General features: G+C 44.6%; 1 protein-coding gene across 17 annotated transcripts in view; it reads right to left on the bottom strand.

Annotated features, from left to right (window-relative positions):
* Nucleotides 1-57: 57 nt before the first annotated feature.
* The window catches only part of ZNF10 (zinc finger protein 10), a 58,276-nt gene continuing 39,416 nt past the window's right edge, over nt 58-18,917 (bottom strand). For 12 of the 17 annotated variants that reach the window (XM_082417713.1, XM_082417714.1, XM_082417715.1 and 9 more), the window contains 4 exons: nt 7,331-7,417; nt 5,690-5,816; nt 5,182-5,349; nt 58-1,547 (listed from right to left, as the gene is read on the bottom strand). In XM_082417713.1, coding sequence (XP_082273839.1) covers nt 85-1,547; nt 5,182-5,349; nt 5,690-5,816; nt 7,331-7,417 — 1,845 coding nt within the window. In that variant the 3' untranslated portion in view covers nt 58-84. Of the gene's footprint in view, nt 1,548-5,181; nt 5,350-5,689; nt 5,817-6,935; nt 7,023-7,044; nt 7,171-7,330; nt 7,418-11,157; nt 11,447-18,714; nt 18,850-18,917 lie in introns of those variants that run through there. The other 5 variants (XM_082417709.1, XM_082417710.1, XM_082417720.1 and 2 more) reach the window with 5 other exon arrangements.

Here is an 18,917-nt window from a genome sequence, read left to right as displayed (position 1 = left end):
ACTGAAAGCAGCTCTTCTCCAGAAGGAGTTCTCCAATGCTAAAAAAAGTTATTGCTCTTTGTGAAGAATTCCATATTTATTACATTAATATGCATTTTCTCTAATATGATTTGTCTGGTATCTAATAAGGTTAGGGCTATTAACAAGTGCTGTCCCACACTGATTACATGTTAGGAACTGCTCTCCGGTGTGAGCTATTTGATATACTATACGTGGAGAGTTCTGGCTGAAGATGATCCCACACTGATTACATTTATAGGTCTCTTCTCCAGCATGAACCCTCTGGTGCTTAATAAGGTCATTCTTCCGAATGAAGGCTTTCCCACACTGACAGCATTCATATGGTTTCTCTCCAGTATGAATTCTCTGGTGCACAATGAGGGCAGAACTCTGGCTGAAGGATTTTCCACAGTCATGGCATGCATATGGTTTCTCCCCAGTATGGGTTCTCTGATGTGAGAAAAGGTGAGAGCTTCGACTGAAGCATTTTCCGCAATCTTTGCACTCAAAGGGTTTCAGTCCAGTGTGAGTTCTATGATGGACAACAAGGTGAGACCTCTGGCTGTAAGACTTCCCGCAGTCACTGCATTCGTAGGGCCGCACCCTAACATGGGTTCTCTGGTGCAGAATGAGATGCGTGCTCTGTCTGAAAGACTTCCCACATTCGGCACACTCATATGGTTTCTCTCCAGTATGAGTTCTCTGGTGCCGAATAAGCCTGGAGCTGTGAACAAAAGACTTTCCACACTGATTACATGTGTACAGTTTGTCTCCTGTGTGAGTCCTCTGATGGGTAACAAGGTGAGAGAACCAGCTGAAGGACTTCCCACATTCTTTACATTCATAGGGTTCCTCACCAGTATGAGTCTTTTGATGTCCAATGAGGTGAGAACTCCGGCTGAAAGATTTTCCACATTCTTTACATTCATAGGGTTTTTCTCCAGTATGAATAAGCCGGTGCCTGGTAAGATTAGAGCGCCAGCTGAAGAATTTTCCACATTCCTTACATTCATAGGGTTTCTCTCTATGCGTACCCTTTGATATACCAAGGGATGTACCATGAGTAAGAGAGTTGTTATCAGGGCATCTGTACGATTTATCACCTGCTTGAGTTCTTGCAAATTGAAGAAGGTGAATGTTTTGACAGAAGGTTTGACCAGAGTCATTACTGTTGCTTGCATAACTTTCCTGATGACCACTGAAAACCAAATCATGTTTTAAACTTTTAGGATGTGAGTCATGTTTATGGAAATACTCTCGCAGTGCTAGCTGAGAAGGAAGAAGACAGTTTCCCCCATATTTCCCATTTTCACAGACTCTCTCCTGACGAAGTGCTTTCTTTTGGGTGAATGCCACTTGCCTCAGATGTCTCTCCTGGCTGTCCTGGGGCCTGTCCAACTGACCTTCACGTGTCCAGACTTCTTCCAATGACAAATACCAGAGATCACTCTTTGCCATTCTTTTCATTTTAACATCACAGGAGTGTTTATCTTTAGAAATGCTCTTACTGGAAGTTGATGATTTAACTTCAACTGCAGTCTCCAAATCTGAAAGAAATGGAAAAACTTTGCATAACTAAAAACAGTATTAAGGTCAGAATGGTAGGATGTATGTAGAAAAAAGTATGTAAGTCATGCAGAGTTGCTTTTAAATATGGTTTTGTAAGCTTGACAGAGAGTGAGAAAGGGAAGAAAGGCCCATTAACAGGAAATGGGCCGGGCTATAATATGCACATAAAAGGAGCAAAGAGGGTAAGAGAAGCCACAGGACTGGCTACGACACATGGGATCAGGATGTTCAGTGCTGGGGTGGCAATTAAGGAAACCCAGAAAGCGCTGCACTGCCACGATGTAACCCAACTATTAATGATACAAGAACCTGACATGTCTCCTTGCTGCCAGGCCCTTCCCCCACATGAATTCTTCACATTCCTAAACCATGAAAGCAGCCATGTGGCAGGAAATGGCTTCTATCTATGTCACCAAAGCAGTACAGAATGATTACATGTGACTGACAGAGCAAACCTCTCAGAAAGGCCATGGGGTCGGCTGGCAGGGCGACTGCACAGAAGGGACCCAGATACAGGTTCTAACCTACGCTTTGCTACTACTAGTGGTGAATTTAGACAAGTTGCTAAAGTTTTCAAAAATCATATTGCTTCTCTGTCATCTAAGGACCTATAAGATTATCCTAAGTATCGTATAAGGTGGGAGCTCATAACCGATATGCTCACTGTTATCATCATCCCCGTCTTCTACTTTGATTCCTTTGTTCTGAGACACCAAGACTTAATTAAAACTGACAGGACTAACACAGGACACTAACTCAGAACCTGAACCTTAACTCACATTCTCCTGGACTTTTCGCCCTTCTGTTTATATGCATGCATATTACTGCAAATTATTTTCCCTGGTTCAAAGCCTGCGTTTGTTTCTCAATGTCTTTCAGCTAAAATGTTTGGTTCTGAAATCTAGAAAAAAATCCACTATTTACCCAATACCACCTCTTCCTACATAAGTGGGGCAATACTCTACTCTTACTTGGTGTATGGGGTGAATTGTGTTCCCCAAAGAAGATATGCTGAAGTCTTAACCCCCAATATCACAGGTTATGACCTTATTTGGAAATAGGATCATTGCAGATGTAATTAGTTAAGATGCAGTAGTACTGGTGTAGGAGGGCCCTAATCCAGTCTGACTGGTGTCCTTACAAGAAGAGGAGAGAAGATACAGAGGCAGACACACAGGGGAGGCGGCCATGTGAAGATGGAGGCTGGGTGAGGTGATGTGTCTACAAGCCAAGGGGCACCTGGGGCACCAGAGCTGGAAGAGGCAGGAAGGACCCTCCTCTGGAGCCCCAGAGGGCACACGGCCTGCCCACACAGTTCTAGAGACTTCTGACCTCTAGAACTGTGAAACAATAAATGTGTTGATTTAAGCCACCCAGTTTGTGGAACTCTGTTTTGGCTGCCACAGGAAACAATCCCTGGTAAACAATCCCTGTGCCAGGCTCCTAACTGCCTCCTTTGTACAACCCAAACCCCTTTCCCAGTCCTCATTTTCATTCCCAGCTCTGTTAGTTGCTAGTTTCTTCCCCATCCTGATTTCTTTTTTAAAAAATTGTGATTAAAACAATACATATAACATAAAATGCACCATGTTAACCATTTTTAAGTGCACAGTTCAAGTATTAAGTATATTCACATTGTTGTACAGCCATCACCACCATCCATTTTCATCTTGTAAAACTGAAACTCCATACCTATTAAACAATAAGGACCCAATCTCCCCTCAACCCAGCTCCCAGCAATCACCATTATACTTTGTGTCTTTATAATTTTGGCTACTTCAAGTACCTTACATACGTGGAATCATACACTATTTCTCCTTCTGAGACTGGCTTATTTCACCCAGCATAATGTCCTCAAAGTTCATCTACGTTGTAGCAAACTGCAGTATTTCCTTCCTTTTTAAGGATAAATAATACTCGATTACATATACACACACCTCTACCTTGATGAGTTTTGACAGGACGTATACCACCTTTTCCCTCTCCTCCACCCAGTGCATCAGAATCCCATGGAGAAGTTTTTCAAACTACTAATGCCAACTGGAAAATTCTAGAATGAACATGTGTGATGAGGGGTAGGGCTGGGTATGGAAAGACAAGTCTGGAGAAAGCGACAGAAAACACGGACGCGTTAAAGTCCTAAAAATCTTCCGTGTGTTCTGTAACGTGGAAGATAACTCAGGTGTGTTATCTTCAAAATCTGCAGCATCCATTAATCAATTCATCATCTGAGTTTTTAAGGCCATCACCCGTTATACTTTTCATTTTGATAATTAAGTTCCCATAGCTTGTAGATTCCCTTAAATTCCAGTCGATTAAGCACATACATGGAATTTCAGTATTTCTTTTGACAACAAATTTCCCATTAAAAATGTAAACTGCTGGTTATAGTCAGTTATTTTTGGATACTTGTCAACAGACATCCAGGAAAGCCTGCTAAACTGAACACATGAATGGAAAAAATAAGGACAGGAAGAAATAGGGAAATGAAAGGAAACAGAGAACAGTCTTTCCTGCCATGGCCCCAAAGCAGCTGACTGATCAAGTACTTCCCAGTGTCTGAGGGACCTGCCCTGAGACAGGTACTGGCTACAGTCACCTACGAGGCCCAATGTAAAAAAAGTCAAAAACAAAATTTATGACATTTAAAAGTAGAAACAAAGTGGAAGCTCAGAAAAAGAAGGAACCTGTACTTAATAAGCCAAAAGGTTTCACAAAAAAGGACTGGAGGCGAAACACAGAGGACGATTGAGACACTGGCGACTTCATTCACATCACACTCACAGCCTGAGGTGCAGGGAAATGCCTGACATGAGTGGACGTGAGTGCCAGAGGATTACGAGGTGCCTAGACTGCACTGGGCCTGGGAGGCCATGTGTCCCCAGGAGCCCACGTGGGTCACTAGCACATGGAGTCGGCCATCGGCAGCAAGATCCAGACAGCAACCCCCCAGATGGCTGGGCTAAGGAGAAAGACATCAGAGCACTGAGCTTAGAGACAGGGGTCAGAGAGAGCATTGCTCAGAGAGAACAGAGCAGGAGGAAGATGAAGCACTGCCTTCGTTTCTTAACCCAGAAGGATGATCTTCTCTACACAGGGAAGCTGGGGAAAGGACTGATGCTAGGAATGCACACAGTGGTCTGCATTTTACAGATATTAAGATTAAAATGAAAAAAAATTAAATAAAGAGCTAGATTATAATGAGAAAACAGGTGTTTTTGAGAGCAGCAATTCTGGAAAGGAAGGAGGGTTAAGTCAACAGGGATTGGTGAGGCCTCTGCTGCAATTTGCTAACCGGCAAAAAACAAACTCAGAGCAGGGGCAGGCGATGGGGTCCCATGGCAGAGCTTAAACAGAGCAGCAGATCAAAGGCTGTGGGAAGGGACACAGGACAGGGAAAAGACAGGCAAAGATAACAGAATAATTCTATGAAAGATAAGAGAACGCATATGCTTGAGTTAGTAGTAATTATCAGGAAAGCAATATGAACAGGGCTGGAACCAAGCACTGAAACAGAAAGATAATTTTCATGAATGCAAATGGAAGTGTGACAAGACTGTAGAAAGCAGACTAGCAATGGGGAAACCGAAGCTAAATAAACCCAGTCCTCACCTTCGAAATGCGGAGAACTAGTGACCACTCTCGCCAGGGACTCCTGCCCGGAACGGGCGGTCTGGTCCTCACCTGGATGGGTCTCTTGGTGAATCCCTCTCTCCACCAGCCACGGCTCCTCCCCCTTCTCCAACTGCAGGATCACCTCTGGCTTGGGAAGCTGATGCCCTGTTCCCAGTGAAAGATAAAGAACTGGGCGAGGGTTGGGCGCTCTGGGCTGGACACAAAGAAGCATCCCAGTTCAGCCCCAACCCCCGGCCCCTTCAATAGTCCTGGGAGGCTCTGAAGAGTAGACAAGGTAGGGCTACAGAGGCAGCAAAATACACATTTCTTAAAACTCAACAAACCAATTTTTTTCATAAAAGCAGAAGGAGCACGAAAACCCTGTTCCATGCCCCAAAGAAATTAGGTCCCTGGCCCCAAGCTCACACTCCAATGTATGCTTCAGGCTCTCCATACCTTTTGATCAATGAGGAACCCAAACCCCCCAAACAGAGGTCCATCTCACCCAAGGACATCAGATTTCTGTAGTTCTCCAACATCACATCTTTGTACATGAGCTGCTGAGCAGGGTCCAGCAGCTTCCACTCCTCCCTCGTGAAGTTCACAAGTATGTCCTTGAAGGTCACCAGTGTCTACAACACAAAGCAAATTTGAGCCTGATGTATATCTCTGCTCTCCCTTTCCCGAATATTGACAGAAAGAGAGATTAGGCAGATAGCACTTGGGTAGGGAAACAGGATAGAACAGAATTCATTCTAGGAGTGAGTAGTATTTACGTTGAATTCTGGACAAGTCCTAAAAGGAATGGTATTAAGTACGTACTGTCTAGAAACCAGTTCCATGTTATGCTTTCAGTTTAGAAACTGTCAGAAACACTTTCATTTAAATCAAGTATGTTGTAAATGGCTAAAGCAAGGAGAATCAGTTAATCTACACTTTTGTGAAATAATTAGAACCTAATACAAGTCAGGAGAAGAAGAGAAAAACAGTCTTGAGCTCAAGTGCAACTTTACACTTAAGAGACCAACCTAGTCATGTTTTATGACCTAAAATAAATTTCCAAAACATTTTTCCTAAATATCGGTAGGCATTTAAAAAATGGAGAAGAGATTATATTTTAATAGTAACAAAACAATAGATACAGAAGCAAGGCCTTTATTAGATACATCAAAAGGATCTATAGATGACACACAGAAAAAAACCCATTTGAATAACTGAGCATTTCTCATCAAAGACTGTGAAGGTAAAACGACAGTGGAATAGTGGGGATTTTTTAATGCTGAAAGAAAAGAACTGTCATGCTAGAATTTCAATTATCAGGTGAAAATATCTTTCAGGAATGATGAAAAATACATTCTCAAAAAAGTTAAAGAAACAGGATTTGTTACCAGCAGACCTGCTCTAAAAAGAATGCTAAAGGTAATTCTTCAAGCAGAAGGGAAATGATACAAGAGAGAAACTTTAAATCTCAGGAATGATGAATGAGCAATAAAAAGAGTAAATATCTGGGTAAATACAATAGACTACTTTTCTTCTCTTAAATCCTTCAAAATATGTAGGACAGCCAAAAGCAAAGACTATGCTTTCTGGTGGGGTTTTGAATACACGTAGAAGTAAAGTATGAGGGATCATCTAGGGGCGAAGCTCAGTGAGTCTGAAGGAGGGTCCCCCACCCATCTCTCTGTCCCCAGAAGACCCACCCTCCCCCGGGGCTCTTCCTGTCTTGGTTGCAGTTACTCCTGGATAATTACCTAACTTGTCCCCAAGCTCCTCCACAGGCAGTCCCCAGGGAGGAATTAACACACCAGACCCACACCCAAGACCACCAGGGACCAGGGAATCCCTCAGAAAGGCACCAACATCCCAGTTCTGTCATCATCTTGAAGGGAGAAAGCTTGCTGTGTGCCCAGTCATTCCTCACTGTGGACGAAAGAGCATCTCATCAGAGTCCTCAATATTTCACACGTTTCTGTTCCAGTTGTGTTTCTTTGATATGAAAGGAAATAAAACTACAGCTATAAATAAAGCAAATAAACAGTGCTAGTCTATTGGAGGAAGTGTCTGAGATACGGACCCCTTAAGAACCCTTAACTAAAAAGGGATTCTCAGCCGGAAAACAAAGAAGAATGAAGGCAGCCCAACTTACGTGAGACCGGGCAGTTAGCAACTCGGCCTCCATGCCCTCCTCGTTCCTGACGCTTCCTGAGTAACAGGAGATCCCGAGCAGGTGAAGCTGCGGAAAAGGCAGAAACTTGAGGAAAGGTGCTGTGACCTGGGGCTCATTAATCGCGAGCCTAGATTCCCTCAGACCAACTGCTGTACCTATACATCCACACATCCAGACGACATCTGACTGTTCCAGAAATACACCTATAGTGCCCGAAATCCCCAGGAGTAGGAAGAAAAGAGCTCCGAAGACTGCCTCTCCCGCACCCTGCTATCTCTACAGTTCCATGCTAAATTTCATTTGGAACTGAATGGTTCCAATACATCAAATCCTCTTATTTTTTAAAAATCCTTTTTATTACTGAAGTATAGCTGATTTACAATGTTGTGGTAGTTCCAGGTGTACAGCAAAGTGACTCAGTTTTACATATATATATATATATATATATATATATGTAAATATAATATATATATATATATTCTTTTTCAGATTCTTTTCCCTTATAGGTGAAAAGGGAATCATACGATATTTGCCCTTTCATGTCAGGCTTATTTCACTTAGCATCATGCTTTCAAGGTTCATGCATGTTGTAGCCCGTATCAGTAGTTCACTCTAATGGCTGAATAATACTCCATTGTATGGACCCACCACATTTTGCTTATCCACTCATCTGCTGACGGGTATACCTAGGAATGGAATTGCTGGCTCACCCGGTAATTTTACGTTTAGCTTTTTGAGGACCCACCAAACTGTTTTCCATAGTGGCTGCACCATTTTACTTTCACACAAGTAATGTACAAGGGTTCCAACTTCCCCACATGCTTGCCAACACGTGTTGTGCCATCTTTTAAATTATATAGCCATCTTAGTAGGGGTGAAGTGGTATCTCACTGTGCTTTTGATTTGCATTATTTTTGTGTGCTTACTGGCCATTTGTATATCTTCTTTGGAGAAATGTATGTTCAAGTCCTTTACCTATTTTTAAATTGGGTCATTTGTCTTTTAGTTGTTGAATTGTAGTTTTTTGTCTATTCTGGATAGTAAACCCTTATCAGATAATATAACTTCCAAATATTTTCTCCCATTCTGGAGGTTGTCTTGCCCTTGTTGTTGAAATATACTTTTGCCAAATATAGAATCCTAAGCAGACAGGTATTTTTCCTTTCAGTGCTTCATATAGCTCCACTCCCAGTGCTCCAGGAATCAGAAGAGCTTTCCAGCCTGGCCAGCATTAATGGCCACAACCCCCATGTGAACGCCACATGCTGTTCCCTGCAGCTTCCTCCCCCTTGTGTGCTTTGTGTGATCACTCAGGGGCACCCTCTGCACTCTGTGAAGGCTGCTGCCCTGCCCTTCGCAGCCTCAGCTCTGCATTCTGGACTCAGGGTCTGCTCAGTCGCTCTCAGCTTCCCCTTCCTCTGCTGTAACCTGGAAACCCTCTCAAGGCAATAAACCAGGGCAGTCAGAGGGCTAACCTGCTTGGTTTTCCATCTCTCAGGGATAACTGTCCTTTGTGGCCTGATATCGAATGTCTTTAAACGATTGTTTCATGTACTTTGTCTTTTCGTTGTTGTTGCTGTTTGTTTGGGCAAGAGGATAGGTAAATCCCCTCCCTGTTACTCCATCTTGGACAGAAGTAGAAGTCTATAAACACTGCACTTTTAACTTGTTTTAAATTTAGATTGTATCTTTAATTTCCACCCTTTGAATACTAGGTTTGAATATTTTCCATATGTTTATGTTTATGGTTCTTTTGTATTTGCTTCCTTTTACATTGTTTGCCCCCTTTGTCTTCTGGAGATCTTAAGGATTTCCATTTCAATTCTACCCATACTCATTGTACATGAACAAAAGCACTAGGGTTTCTGACCCCTCACCAGTGTTAAACTGGTTTTCACCAATGACACCTGTTATAGAGGCACTGCTGGCCTCTCAATTGTTCTTGAACCTCTTTATTGACTTTGCTAGCCCCTCACCTAGTTTTCCTCTATATATCTTGGTACTTCTTAGTCTTCTCTAATGACTTAAAAAATTATGATTAGATGCAACTAGAGACTACCATACTAAGTAAGTCAGAAAAAGGAAGACAAATACCATACGATATTACTTATGTATGGAATCTAAAATATGACACAAATGAACTTATCTATGAAACAGAAAAAGACCCACAGACATAGAAAACAGACTTGTAGTGGCCGAGGGGGAGGGGAGGATTGGGAGTTTGGGGTTAGCAGATGCAAACTATTATATATAGAATGGACAGACAACAAGGTCCTACTGTATAGCACAGGGAATTATACTCAATAGCCTATGATAAACCATAAAGGAAAAGAATATGAAAAAAGAGAATGTACACACACACACACACACACACACACACATATAACTGAATCACTTTGCTGTACAGGAGTAACTTTTTTTTTTCTTTTAGCCACATCGCACGGCTTGCGGGATCTTAGTTCCCCGACCAGGGATTGAACCCACATCCTCAGCAATGAAAGCACAGAGTCCTAACCACTGGACCAGCAGGGAATTCCCTGTACAGCAGTAATTAACACAACATTGTAAATCAACTATACATCCATTTTTAAAAATTAAAAATACTAATAAAAATTAAAAATTATGATTAGCTTAAATGTAGGTCACCCTTTGTTGCTTCTCCGTCTTTCTCAGTCTCCGCCGTATCAATGGCCCCCTGGGCACTTCCAGGGCACGGAGCACACCTACTTGTTTTACCCCATGGTCCATCCCATTGTTGGCTCACGACAGTCTCAGTGTTGGGCTAGAATGAACAGATCACTCTGTCCTCTGCCCCTATGTCTTCCCCAACCTCAGGTGCATATTCCCAACTGTGGTTAACAGCATGGCTTCTGCAGCCAGACAGCCTGGGTTCAGACCCCACTCCACTGCTCACAGGTGGCTTTTTAACCTTTCAGTATCTCGGTCTCTTCATCTGTACAGTGGGGACTAAATAGTGCCTACCATAGGGTTATTACGAGAATTAAATGAGTCCATATTTGTAAAACACAGAGAACAGTGCCTGACACACGGTAAGGATTATCTGCTTGTTAATTAAAAACATACACGACATCTAGGGACAAGTAACGCAAGTATCTTTCTGGACTCTGTCCTCTTAACATCCAATCAGTTACTACAACCTGTAAATCCCCTCCTAGACGTTTCTCTAGCCCACCCCTCCAGATCCCACGGCCTTGGCTCAGGCTTGGCTTCCCCGCCTCTGGTCTTTCTCACTCCGATGAGTGTCCACATCAGCATCATCTCTGTAAAACACGTAAGTTGCGCTTCTTGATTAGAATTCTCTGCTGATCTCCCAGTACTCACAGGAAAATGGACCAAGTCCTCAGCAAGGATTTAGGGTTCTTTGTGGCGGGCCCTTTTCTCCCTCACTAGCCCTAAATGTCCCATCAAACTACCACCCACCCCCCCACATCCATGCTGCACCACCTGAACTGCCCAACCTCTTCACACGCCCTAGTCCTAGGCCAGGAAGGCTCTGCCCTTTCGTGCCGCTTGGTAAAATCCTACCCATCCTGCAAGATCAAACATCACCCTTTCCTATGTCATTCCCTAATTTCTCCAGGAAGGTTTAGTGTTCTTTCGCCTCTGTGCTCCCACAGTCCCTAGGACAGGAAGCAACATGAACTGAACAAAAGTACAGCCAGAGAGCACAGCTACCTGCCCAAGGTCATGTCTGCTTGGGGTGAGGTCACTGATGCCAGGCACAGGTCTGTCCTTACTGCTTTTAACCCTTCCCCAGAAACTTGAGTAACTTTAGCTGAACACACCAGCTGTGGGAGTTAAGACACAGAAGCGGACACGTGTTCTCTGTGGGGTATCATCAGAGGAGCACAGGCTCATTTCCAGGAGTCAGAATCCAGTCAGCAGGATGGAAAGGTGGGATGAACGCGTGTGTTCCTTGTTCACACCTTCTTGCTCCAGATGTTTACCAAGGGCTCACGAACCACATGCCAAGTACTATTCCAGGGGCTGAGCCCAGAGCAGCAGCTGTTCAGACAGGCCCCTCCCTCACTGAGCTCAGATGAGTAAAGGCTGAAATAACCAGGGACGTCCAGCCTGCATAAGAAATTACTTGGGTGAAGCAAGAGAATGGTCTTCACACATTTACAGATCCTGTGGAACAGGGATAATATATATATTTTTAAACATTTTGTGTTTTATTTTTTTGGGTACGTTGGGTCTTTGTTGCTGTGTGTGGGCTTTCTCTAGTTGTGGCGAGCAGGGGCTACTCTTCGTTGCGGTGCACAGGCTTCTCATTGCGGTGGCTTCTCTTGTTGTGGAGCACGGGCTCTAGGCACACGGGCTTCAGTAGTTGTTGCACACGGGCTCAGTAGTTGTGGCTTGCGGGCTCAGTAGTTGTGGCTCGTGGGCTCTAGAGCACAGGCTCAGTAGTTGTGGCTTGCAGGCTCAGTAGTTGTGGCTCACGGGCTCTAGAGCTCAGGCTCAGTAGTTGTGGTGCATGGGCTTAGTTGCTCTGCAGCATGTGGGATATTCCCAGACCAGGGATCGAACCCATGTTCCCTGCATTGGCAGGCAGATTCCTAACCACTGCACCACCAGGGAAGTCCACAGGGATAATATTTATTATGAGTTGTTCCAGAGGGCAGAATTTGGAAAAATGTGTGGAGTCACAAAGAAGTCAATTACAAGTCAATATAATAAGACACCATTAATCAAACGACACCTGGTAACAGATCAGGTCACGGAAAGAGGCAGGAAATTTCTAGTCACTGATAAACTTTCAATAGGCTCTTATTTAAAAAGAAAAAAAAAAAAACTATATACAGCCTCCAGTTTACATGGACATCTAAGGTTCATTCCAGTGACTCTCCTGTTTTATGATTTAAAGCAAATAGTCTTATGTCACCCTAATTTCCCTTAACGCCCACTTCTAGATAATTTATTTAAAACTTTATCTAAAGTGGCGGTTTATAGCCCTGACTGCACACTGGACTTTCCCCCTATATTAATAAATTATTAATACTTGGGTCCCATGCCACCCTTCCCCACCAAGAGAGTCTCATTTAATTTTCTGGGGAGGGAGCACTCCAGGTGGTTCTGACGTGCACCATGGTTGAGAGCCACTGATCCAAGCTGTCATGGAGTCTATTTAATTCTCAGTTTCTACCATTTCTTGGGGGTAATCAGATCCTTTCATCAGACACCAGATTTACAAAGGATCTTCTTATGCAACTGACCAAAACTGACTTCTCTAACATAACAACAGATATTGCCAGGGGAGGGACACCGGGATGAGTTTTCATTTGTATTTAGGGAAACAGCAGGTAAGCTGATAACTACTGTGATCTTCTGTCATTTTTCTAAATCATTCCTGAACACTTTACTATGATCCCGGCTGTGTCCCAGGCCCAGGGGATAAAACGTGAGTGAAGCATTTATCCCTGCCCTCAGCAGCTAAGTCGAGCTGAAGAAACCGACCCCCATGGAGCACAGACGGCAGCCAGCACGGGCTGGGGGTCTAAGGCTGAGTCCAGAGCACGAGCTGGGGGTCTCAAGGCTGAGTCCAGCACGAGCTGGGGGTCTCAAGGCTGAGTCCAGCATGAGCTGGGGGGCTCAAGGCTGAGTCCAGCATGAGCTGGGGGTCTAAGGCTGAGTCCAGAGCACGAGCTGGGGGTCTCAAGGCTGAGTCCAGAGCACGAGCTGGAGGTCTCAAGGCTGAGTCCAGAGCACGAGCTGGGGGTCTCAAGGCTGAGTCCAGCACGAGCTGGGGGTCTCAAGGCTGAGTCCAGAGCACGAGCTGGGGGTCTCAAGGCTGAGTCCAGAGCACGAGCTGGGGGTCTCAAGGCTGAGTCCAGCATGAGCTGGGGGTCTCAAGGCTGAGTCCAGAGCACGAGCTGGGGGTCTCAAGGCTGAGTCCAGAGCACGAGCTGGGGGTCTCAAGGCTGAGTCCAGCACGAGCTGGGGGTCTCAAGGCTGAGTCCAGAGCACGAGCTGGGGGTCTAAGGCTGAGTCCAGCACGAGCTGGGGGTCTCAAGGCTGAGTCCAGCACGAGCTGGGGGTCTAAGGCTGAGTCCAGAGCACGAGCTGGGGGTCTAAGGCTGAGTCCAGCATGAGCTGGGGGTCTCAAGGCTGAGTCCAGAGCACGAGCTGGGGGTCTAAGGCTGAGTCCAGCACGAGCTGGGGGTCTAAGGCTGAGTCCAGAGCGCGTCTGAGTTCAGGCAGATAAGCGAGGGTGGGGAACCATGAACAAAGGCAGGGCCTTCGACAGTGACGTGGGGGGAGAAGCTCGACGTGTGGCCGTCGAATGTGGTGCAGGGCAGGGAGCAGCCAGAAACAGGCCAGGTCGAGGTCACAGAGGCCCAAAGTGCCATCCTCAGAAACACAGACTCTTGCCTACATGCTGTCAGCTGGGCAATGACAACAGATGTGTCTGCCTTTGAGGTAGTTGTGTGATGGACTAGAGGGGGATGAAACACCTGCAAAACCAGGCAGGAGGGAAACTGTGATCTAGAAGACAGGAGCACAAAGGAGGGCAGCAATGGAATTGATTAGATGTGGATGGGAATACAGGTTAAGGGTTCAAGGTGACCCCAGGTTTCTGGGTGACAGAATGGACAATAATGTCTGGGGGTAGGACTGGCTGTGCACACGGTGCATGAGCCAGAGAAGGAAGAGGGAGAAGGACACGTTTAGATGTGAGGGTTATCCAGCTGTATCACCCGCCATCCACATTTCTGTTCTACCTGGATCTACTCAAGCTGCACAGCTATATTCTCAAACAGGACAACTTCTTGAGGGGGAGTGGGGGTGGATCTTTAGTCACAGATTTGGGGGTGATGTATTCATCTACTCTGATGCGGGTGAAGGAGACAGATGGGGTCTAAGGGAGATTATACATCCCTGGGACATGATTCCTATAAAGCCCACCAGGAGACAGAATATCTGGTAAAGCTGGGTAATGGCATTATCAGATGACACCATGGCAGTGTATAAAATCAACCAAAGATACCATGGAGAGTAAAATAAACTGTAGGACCAGAAAATTGTGGGATAGGGACTTCCCTGGTGGCGCAGTGGTTAAGAATCCGCCTGCCAATGCAGGGGACATGGGTTCGAGCCCTGGTCCAGGAAGATCTCACATGCCGTGGAGCAACTAAGCCCATGCACCACAACTACTGAGCCTGTACTCTAGAGCCTGCGAGCCACAACTACTGAAGCCCGCGTGCCACAACTACTGAAGGCCGCGCGCCTAGAGCCTGTGCTCCGCAACAAGAGAAGCCACCACAATGAGAAGCCCGCGCACCACAACGAAGAGCAGCCCCCGCTTGCTGCAACTAGAGAAAGCCCGCACGCAGCAACAAAGACCCAATGCAGCCAAAAATTAATTAATTAATTAATTAATTTAAAAAAATCATGGGGATCTAAAAGGAATAAAAATTGTGGGATAAATTAGCATCTAGGAAGAAAACAGAGGAGAAAAGGAATCCCAAAAAGGAAGCAGAGAAAGACCCACCAGAGAATGAGAAGATCTACAGACAGATCTATAGAAGAGCTGTAGAGATGTATATCAGGACCCAGAAGAGAGAATTTCAAGGGAGGGAGGATTAACAGAGTTCAGATGAATTAGGCATTCTAGTGCCCTGACTGGCTAGATGAGGGTTCACTAAAGCGGGAACAGCAGACAAATTCCACAATAGGGCTGAAAAGTTTGGAGGCGAGAACAGCAACGAAAGGGCGGAGCTAGAAGAGGTGGTAGGATCAAATGGGGACCTGGGAGTGTCTGTGGGCGTGAAGCAGGGCAGGGGTGGGCTCAACAGCTGGGAGGGAGGGACCAGGTTTGCAGGCAGGAAGCCCGCAGCAGCAAGGTCACTGCCCTCTGTGCCCTGCTGCCTCCGCTGTCACAAGTCCTCCGACCCTCACCCTCTGTCCCCCTGTCCTACCCACATAACCCAGGGCAGGCTCCCCGTTCCAAGGTCCTCAGCTGAATCACATCTACACGGTTCCTGTTGCCAATAAGCTGATGTAGCCACAGCTTCTGGCACTTAGGACGCAGATGTCTTTTGAGAGCTGCTATTCTGCCCACCACCAGGGCAGAGATGGCCTGAAAGAAGCTTCCAGCACCAGCAAGAAGGCTATGGAAGTTACGATCTGAGGCACAGAGGTTCCACGCACAGCTCTGATCACAACCATCCACATTCTGGGCCCTGACAACCTTTCAACCTTCAATCCTACTGCACTTGCCCCATGTTCTCTAAGCCTCATTCACAAGCCACCTTTTCCAAAAACCTTCCCATCGTCCCAGAGAAAATCCCTGGAGCCTTTTGCCCACGCTCCTAGCACTTCAACACTTGGCTCATTTGTCCACCTCCCTGTAAGATGAAGAACCACTTGAGAACTGGGATAACCTCACTCTAAAACCTGGAAAGAGGCCAGCACAGTGCTTTGTGCTTCGTATTTGTTCACTCAGCATTTGTCAAACACTAGGCGATAACTTGTGGTTTGTACATATGTCTGCCCTCAGGGCAGGCAATGGAGACTGGAATACCCAGTGCTTGAGGACCAGCGCCCATGGACCGGCGAGACCTTCTCGGGGATAGCGTTTCGCTTGGGCATATGGAGTATGTAATTCTTAATAAAAGAGAACACATCTCTTAAGGTTCTGAATAAGTTCACTGGTATTTGGCATCTGTGAAGGACAAGGGATCATCAGCAAAAGGACCCAGCAGCAGAGACAGCAAAGACATACTCAAAGATACAAAAGGCAAAGATTGTGCATCTGTGAAAACTCAACAAATGGACACTCTCAGGTTGTGCATTTCTTTTTATGTAAATTTCACATCAAAAGCAAAAGCGAAACAAACATTAAATTCTGGTTAACAATGCACATGCATTCAGAAGTATTTCAGGAAAGCATACTGATGGCTGCAATTTACTTTGAAATGCATCCCAAAAAAGAGGGACTGATGAAGAAAGGGACAGACAGATATATGTTCAAATTAGTATAGTAAAATGTTAATGGTAGAGTCTAGGAGGGGAGGTTACAAGTATTCACTGTAAACTTCTTTCAGTTTAGCTGTATGTTCAAAATTTTTCATAATAAAATATTGACCAGAAAAGGTAAGGATAAGACAGCAGAAAGGTATTGTGTGGAAAGAGGCAAAAATTATGCTCCTGGTGTTGGTTCTAAGCCAGAGATGCATATACAGCCGGTGACACACCAGTCCTGACCTTGCTTCAGAGCCAGAAGATTTAAGACCCTGGCTGATCTGAGTCATGCTATAAGGAAAAGTACAGGTGAAAGTCTATTGTAAGCAAAACGGAGATATCACACAATGAAACTCCTTTTTCCTTAAAACAAAAATTTTAAAAAACTAAAATTTTTTTAAACTATATGCTACTAAGCCTTCAGTGCTTGAATTATGTGATGAAAACCAAGGGAACTCATCATTTCTAGGAGTATTTTTCCTTTAACAGAAACATTTTCTCATCTAATTAAAAGGAAAAGGAATGAGTCACTTTCATAACATTTTTAAGAAGATTGCGATATAAAAGAAAGAAAAAATTGCATGGGGTTCTTTAAAAAAACAATCCTAGTAATATTTTCTTGGCAAGTGCATTTAAGCCATGAACAGAACTGTTCTCATTCCTACTCATCCTTTATTCTTATTTATGACTCCTAGGATTATTTTAAAGTTTTCTCTTATTATTCAGATACATTTCTAGTTAAAATTACTAGGTATCTTCTTCCTGTTGTGAACAGACTTTCTTTTACAAAGGTATTTGCAAATTTGTTACTGAGGACAGTTAAGCAATCTGTTTATATGCTCTTTCCAGTCCCTTTACTAAACTCATTGATATTAACTAAATCTCTTGTACATGCTGGGGATGTAGTTAATTAATAAGATACTGTGTCATCTGTTTCCCAGAAGGTACACCTTGTATCTATGTAAATACTATTAATATCTTTTCCTAAACAAAAGTTTGAGATGTTTATATAAAATACTGAGAAGCAGACTTCATAATTTAACTTATGATATATATCTCAAATACTGGCCCTGTGACTGGCACATGCTAAGAGCTCAAGAAATATGTGTTGAGAGAGGGAATGAAAGAACAAATGAACAATTTTCAAGAAGGGCAGGAATGTGTGCCATCCACTGTCCAGGAGGCTTTGTAAGAGAGGGACAATTTTAATGAAACAAGAGAAGAGGCGATTAGTTAGGTCACCGAAGAAAATTACTGCAGCGTTGAGGTAGTTTAAAAAGGGGCAGGGAGGGGTTGTGCTATTTATGTCCCAGGTTAACTTTAGTCAACACCGCTAAGGTGACTAATATTTTTTAGCTAGCACTTTGGATGACAACCTGCCTTCCCTTTTACTTCTTTTTTTTTTTTTAACAGTATATTCTGTATATGAAGTAAAGATAGAACTTAAATTCTTCACCTTCTCCATATACTTTGGGTGGGATCTATGTAATTTTGATGTCAACCTCATCTTTCACATTCATACCAGGTGTTAGTTTATGTACAAATTTGATTCGTTTAACTGTCAAGGGAAAATAAAAATATAATAATTATGAGCTATCTCTGAAAAGTAAAACTAGGTTAAACACATACACACCCTCAATTAATCTATTTGATTAAAAAAGAAAACCCAACTGAAGATCAGGAAGCCAGGAGCTAGAGATGCCGAACTTGCTGGATCTTAAACAGTGATAAGACAGGCAATTCTGAGGAAAATAACTGCCAAAATAAGTCTCAATAAGTAAAAAGTTTTTTTAATGAATATTTTTAGACTGGAGCAAGAAATAGAAATCGATCCAGCCCTTTCTGCCACCAAACTTCTTAAAAGTAGACCTACTTCATCAATGTTTGCAGCATATAACTTCTACAATATCCACGAATAGAATCCAGAAGTATATATTTTTTAAAACCAGTATAACCACGTTGGATGTCTTTTAGGAACGTTAGGTCATTTACTGTAAAGAAATTTCCCATTCTAACAAAAAAGAGCATGATCACGTTTAACAGATGCTGGAAAGGCCATATGCAAAGTTTTAAACATCTAGCCCCAGTTGGGAAGGAAGAAAAAAAAGAAACAGGAACAGACGAAATCTTATTTTGCATCGCTGAGAATATGTGGTTCAAACGCCCCACCACCGCCCGGCGCGTCCGGGCGTCAGGGTCCCGTCCCACCAACGCGAAGGCGCGCTAATCCAAGTGGCAGCGGGGGTCACACAGGCCGGGAGACCACAGGGAAGAAAAACCATTTGTTGGTGAAAACCGTCCGCCTCGGAGACGAGACGAGGAAACGGCGGCGCCGCCTCCCGCTAGGAAGAAACCACATCCAGCCCTCTCGCGTGTACCTGCGATCGGCACCTGCAGGCGCAGCACCGGGAGCGTCGCCGGCGGGGCTGCACCGTCACAAAGGTAGCGGCTCGGCGAGCGCGCCCACATCCGGGCCTCCGCGTCCCGCGCGGGTCCGCAGGGCGGGCGGCGGCAGCTCGGTCCCCGCCCGGCCTCCTGCGCCCGCCCGGCCCCCACAGCCCACGCCGCGCCCCGGGCCCTC

Source organism: Balaenoptera physalus, assembly GCF_965194825.1.
Source record: "Balaenoptera physalus genome assembly, chromosome: 12".
NCBI lineage: Eukaryota > Metazoa > Chordata > Mammalia > Artiodactyla > Balaenopteridae > Balaenoptera > Balaenoptera physalus.
This window is presented reverse-complemented; position numbering and strand designations above follow the sequence as displayed.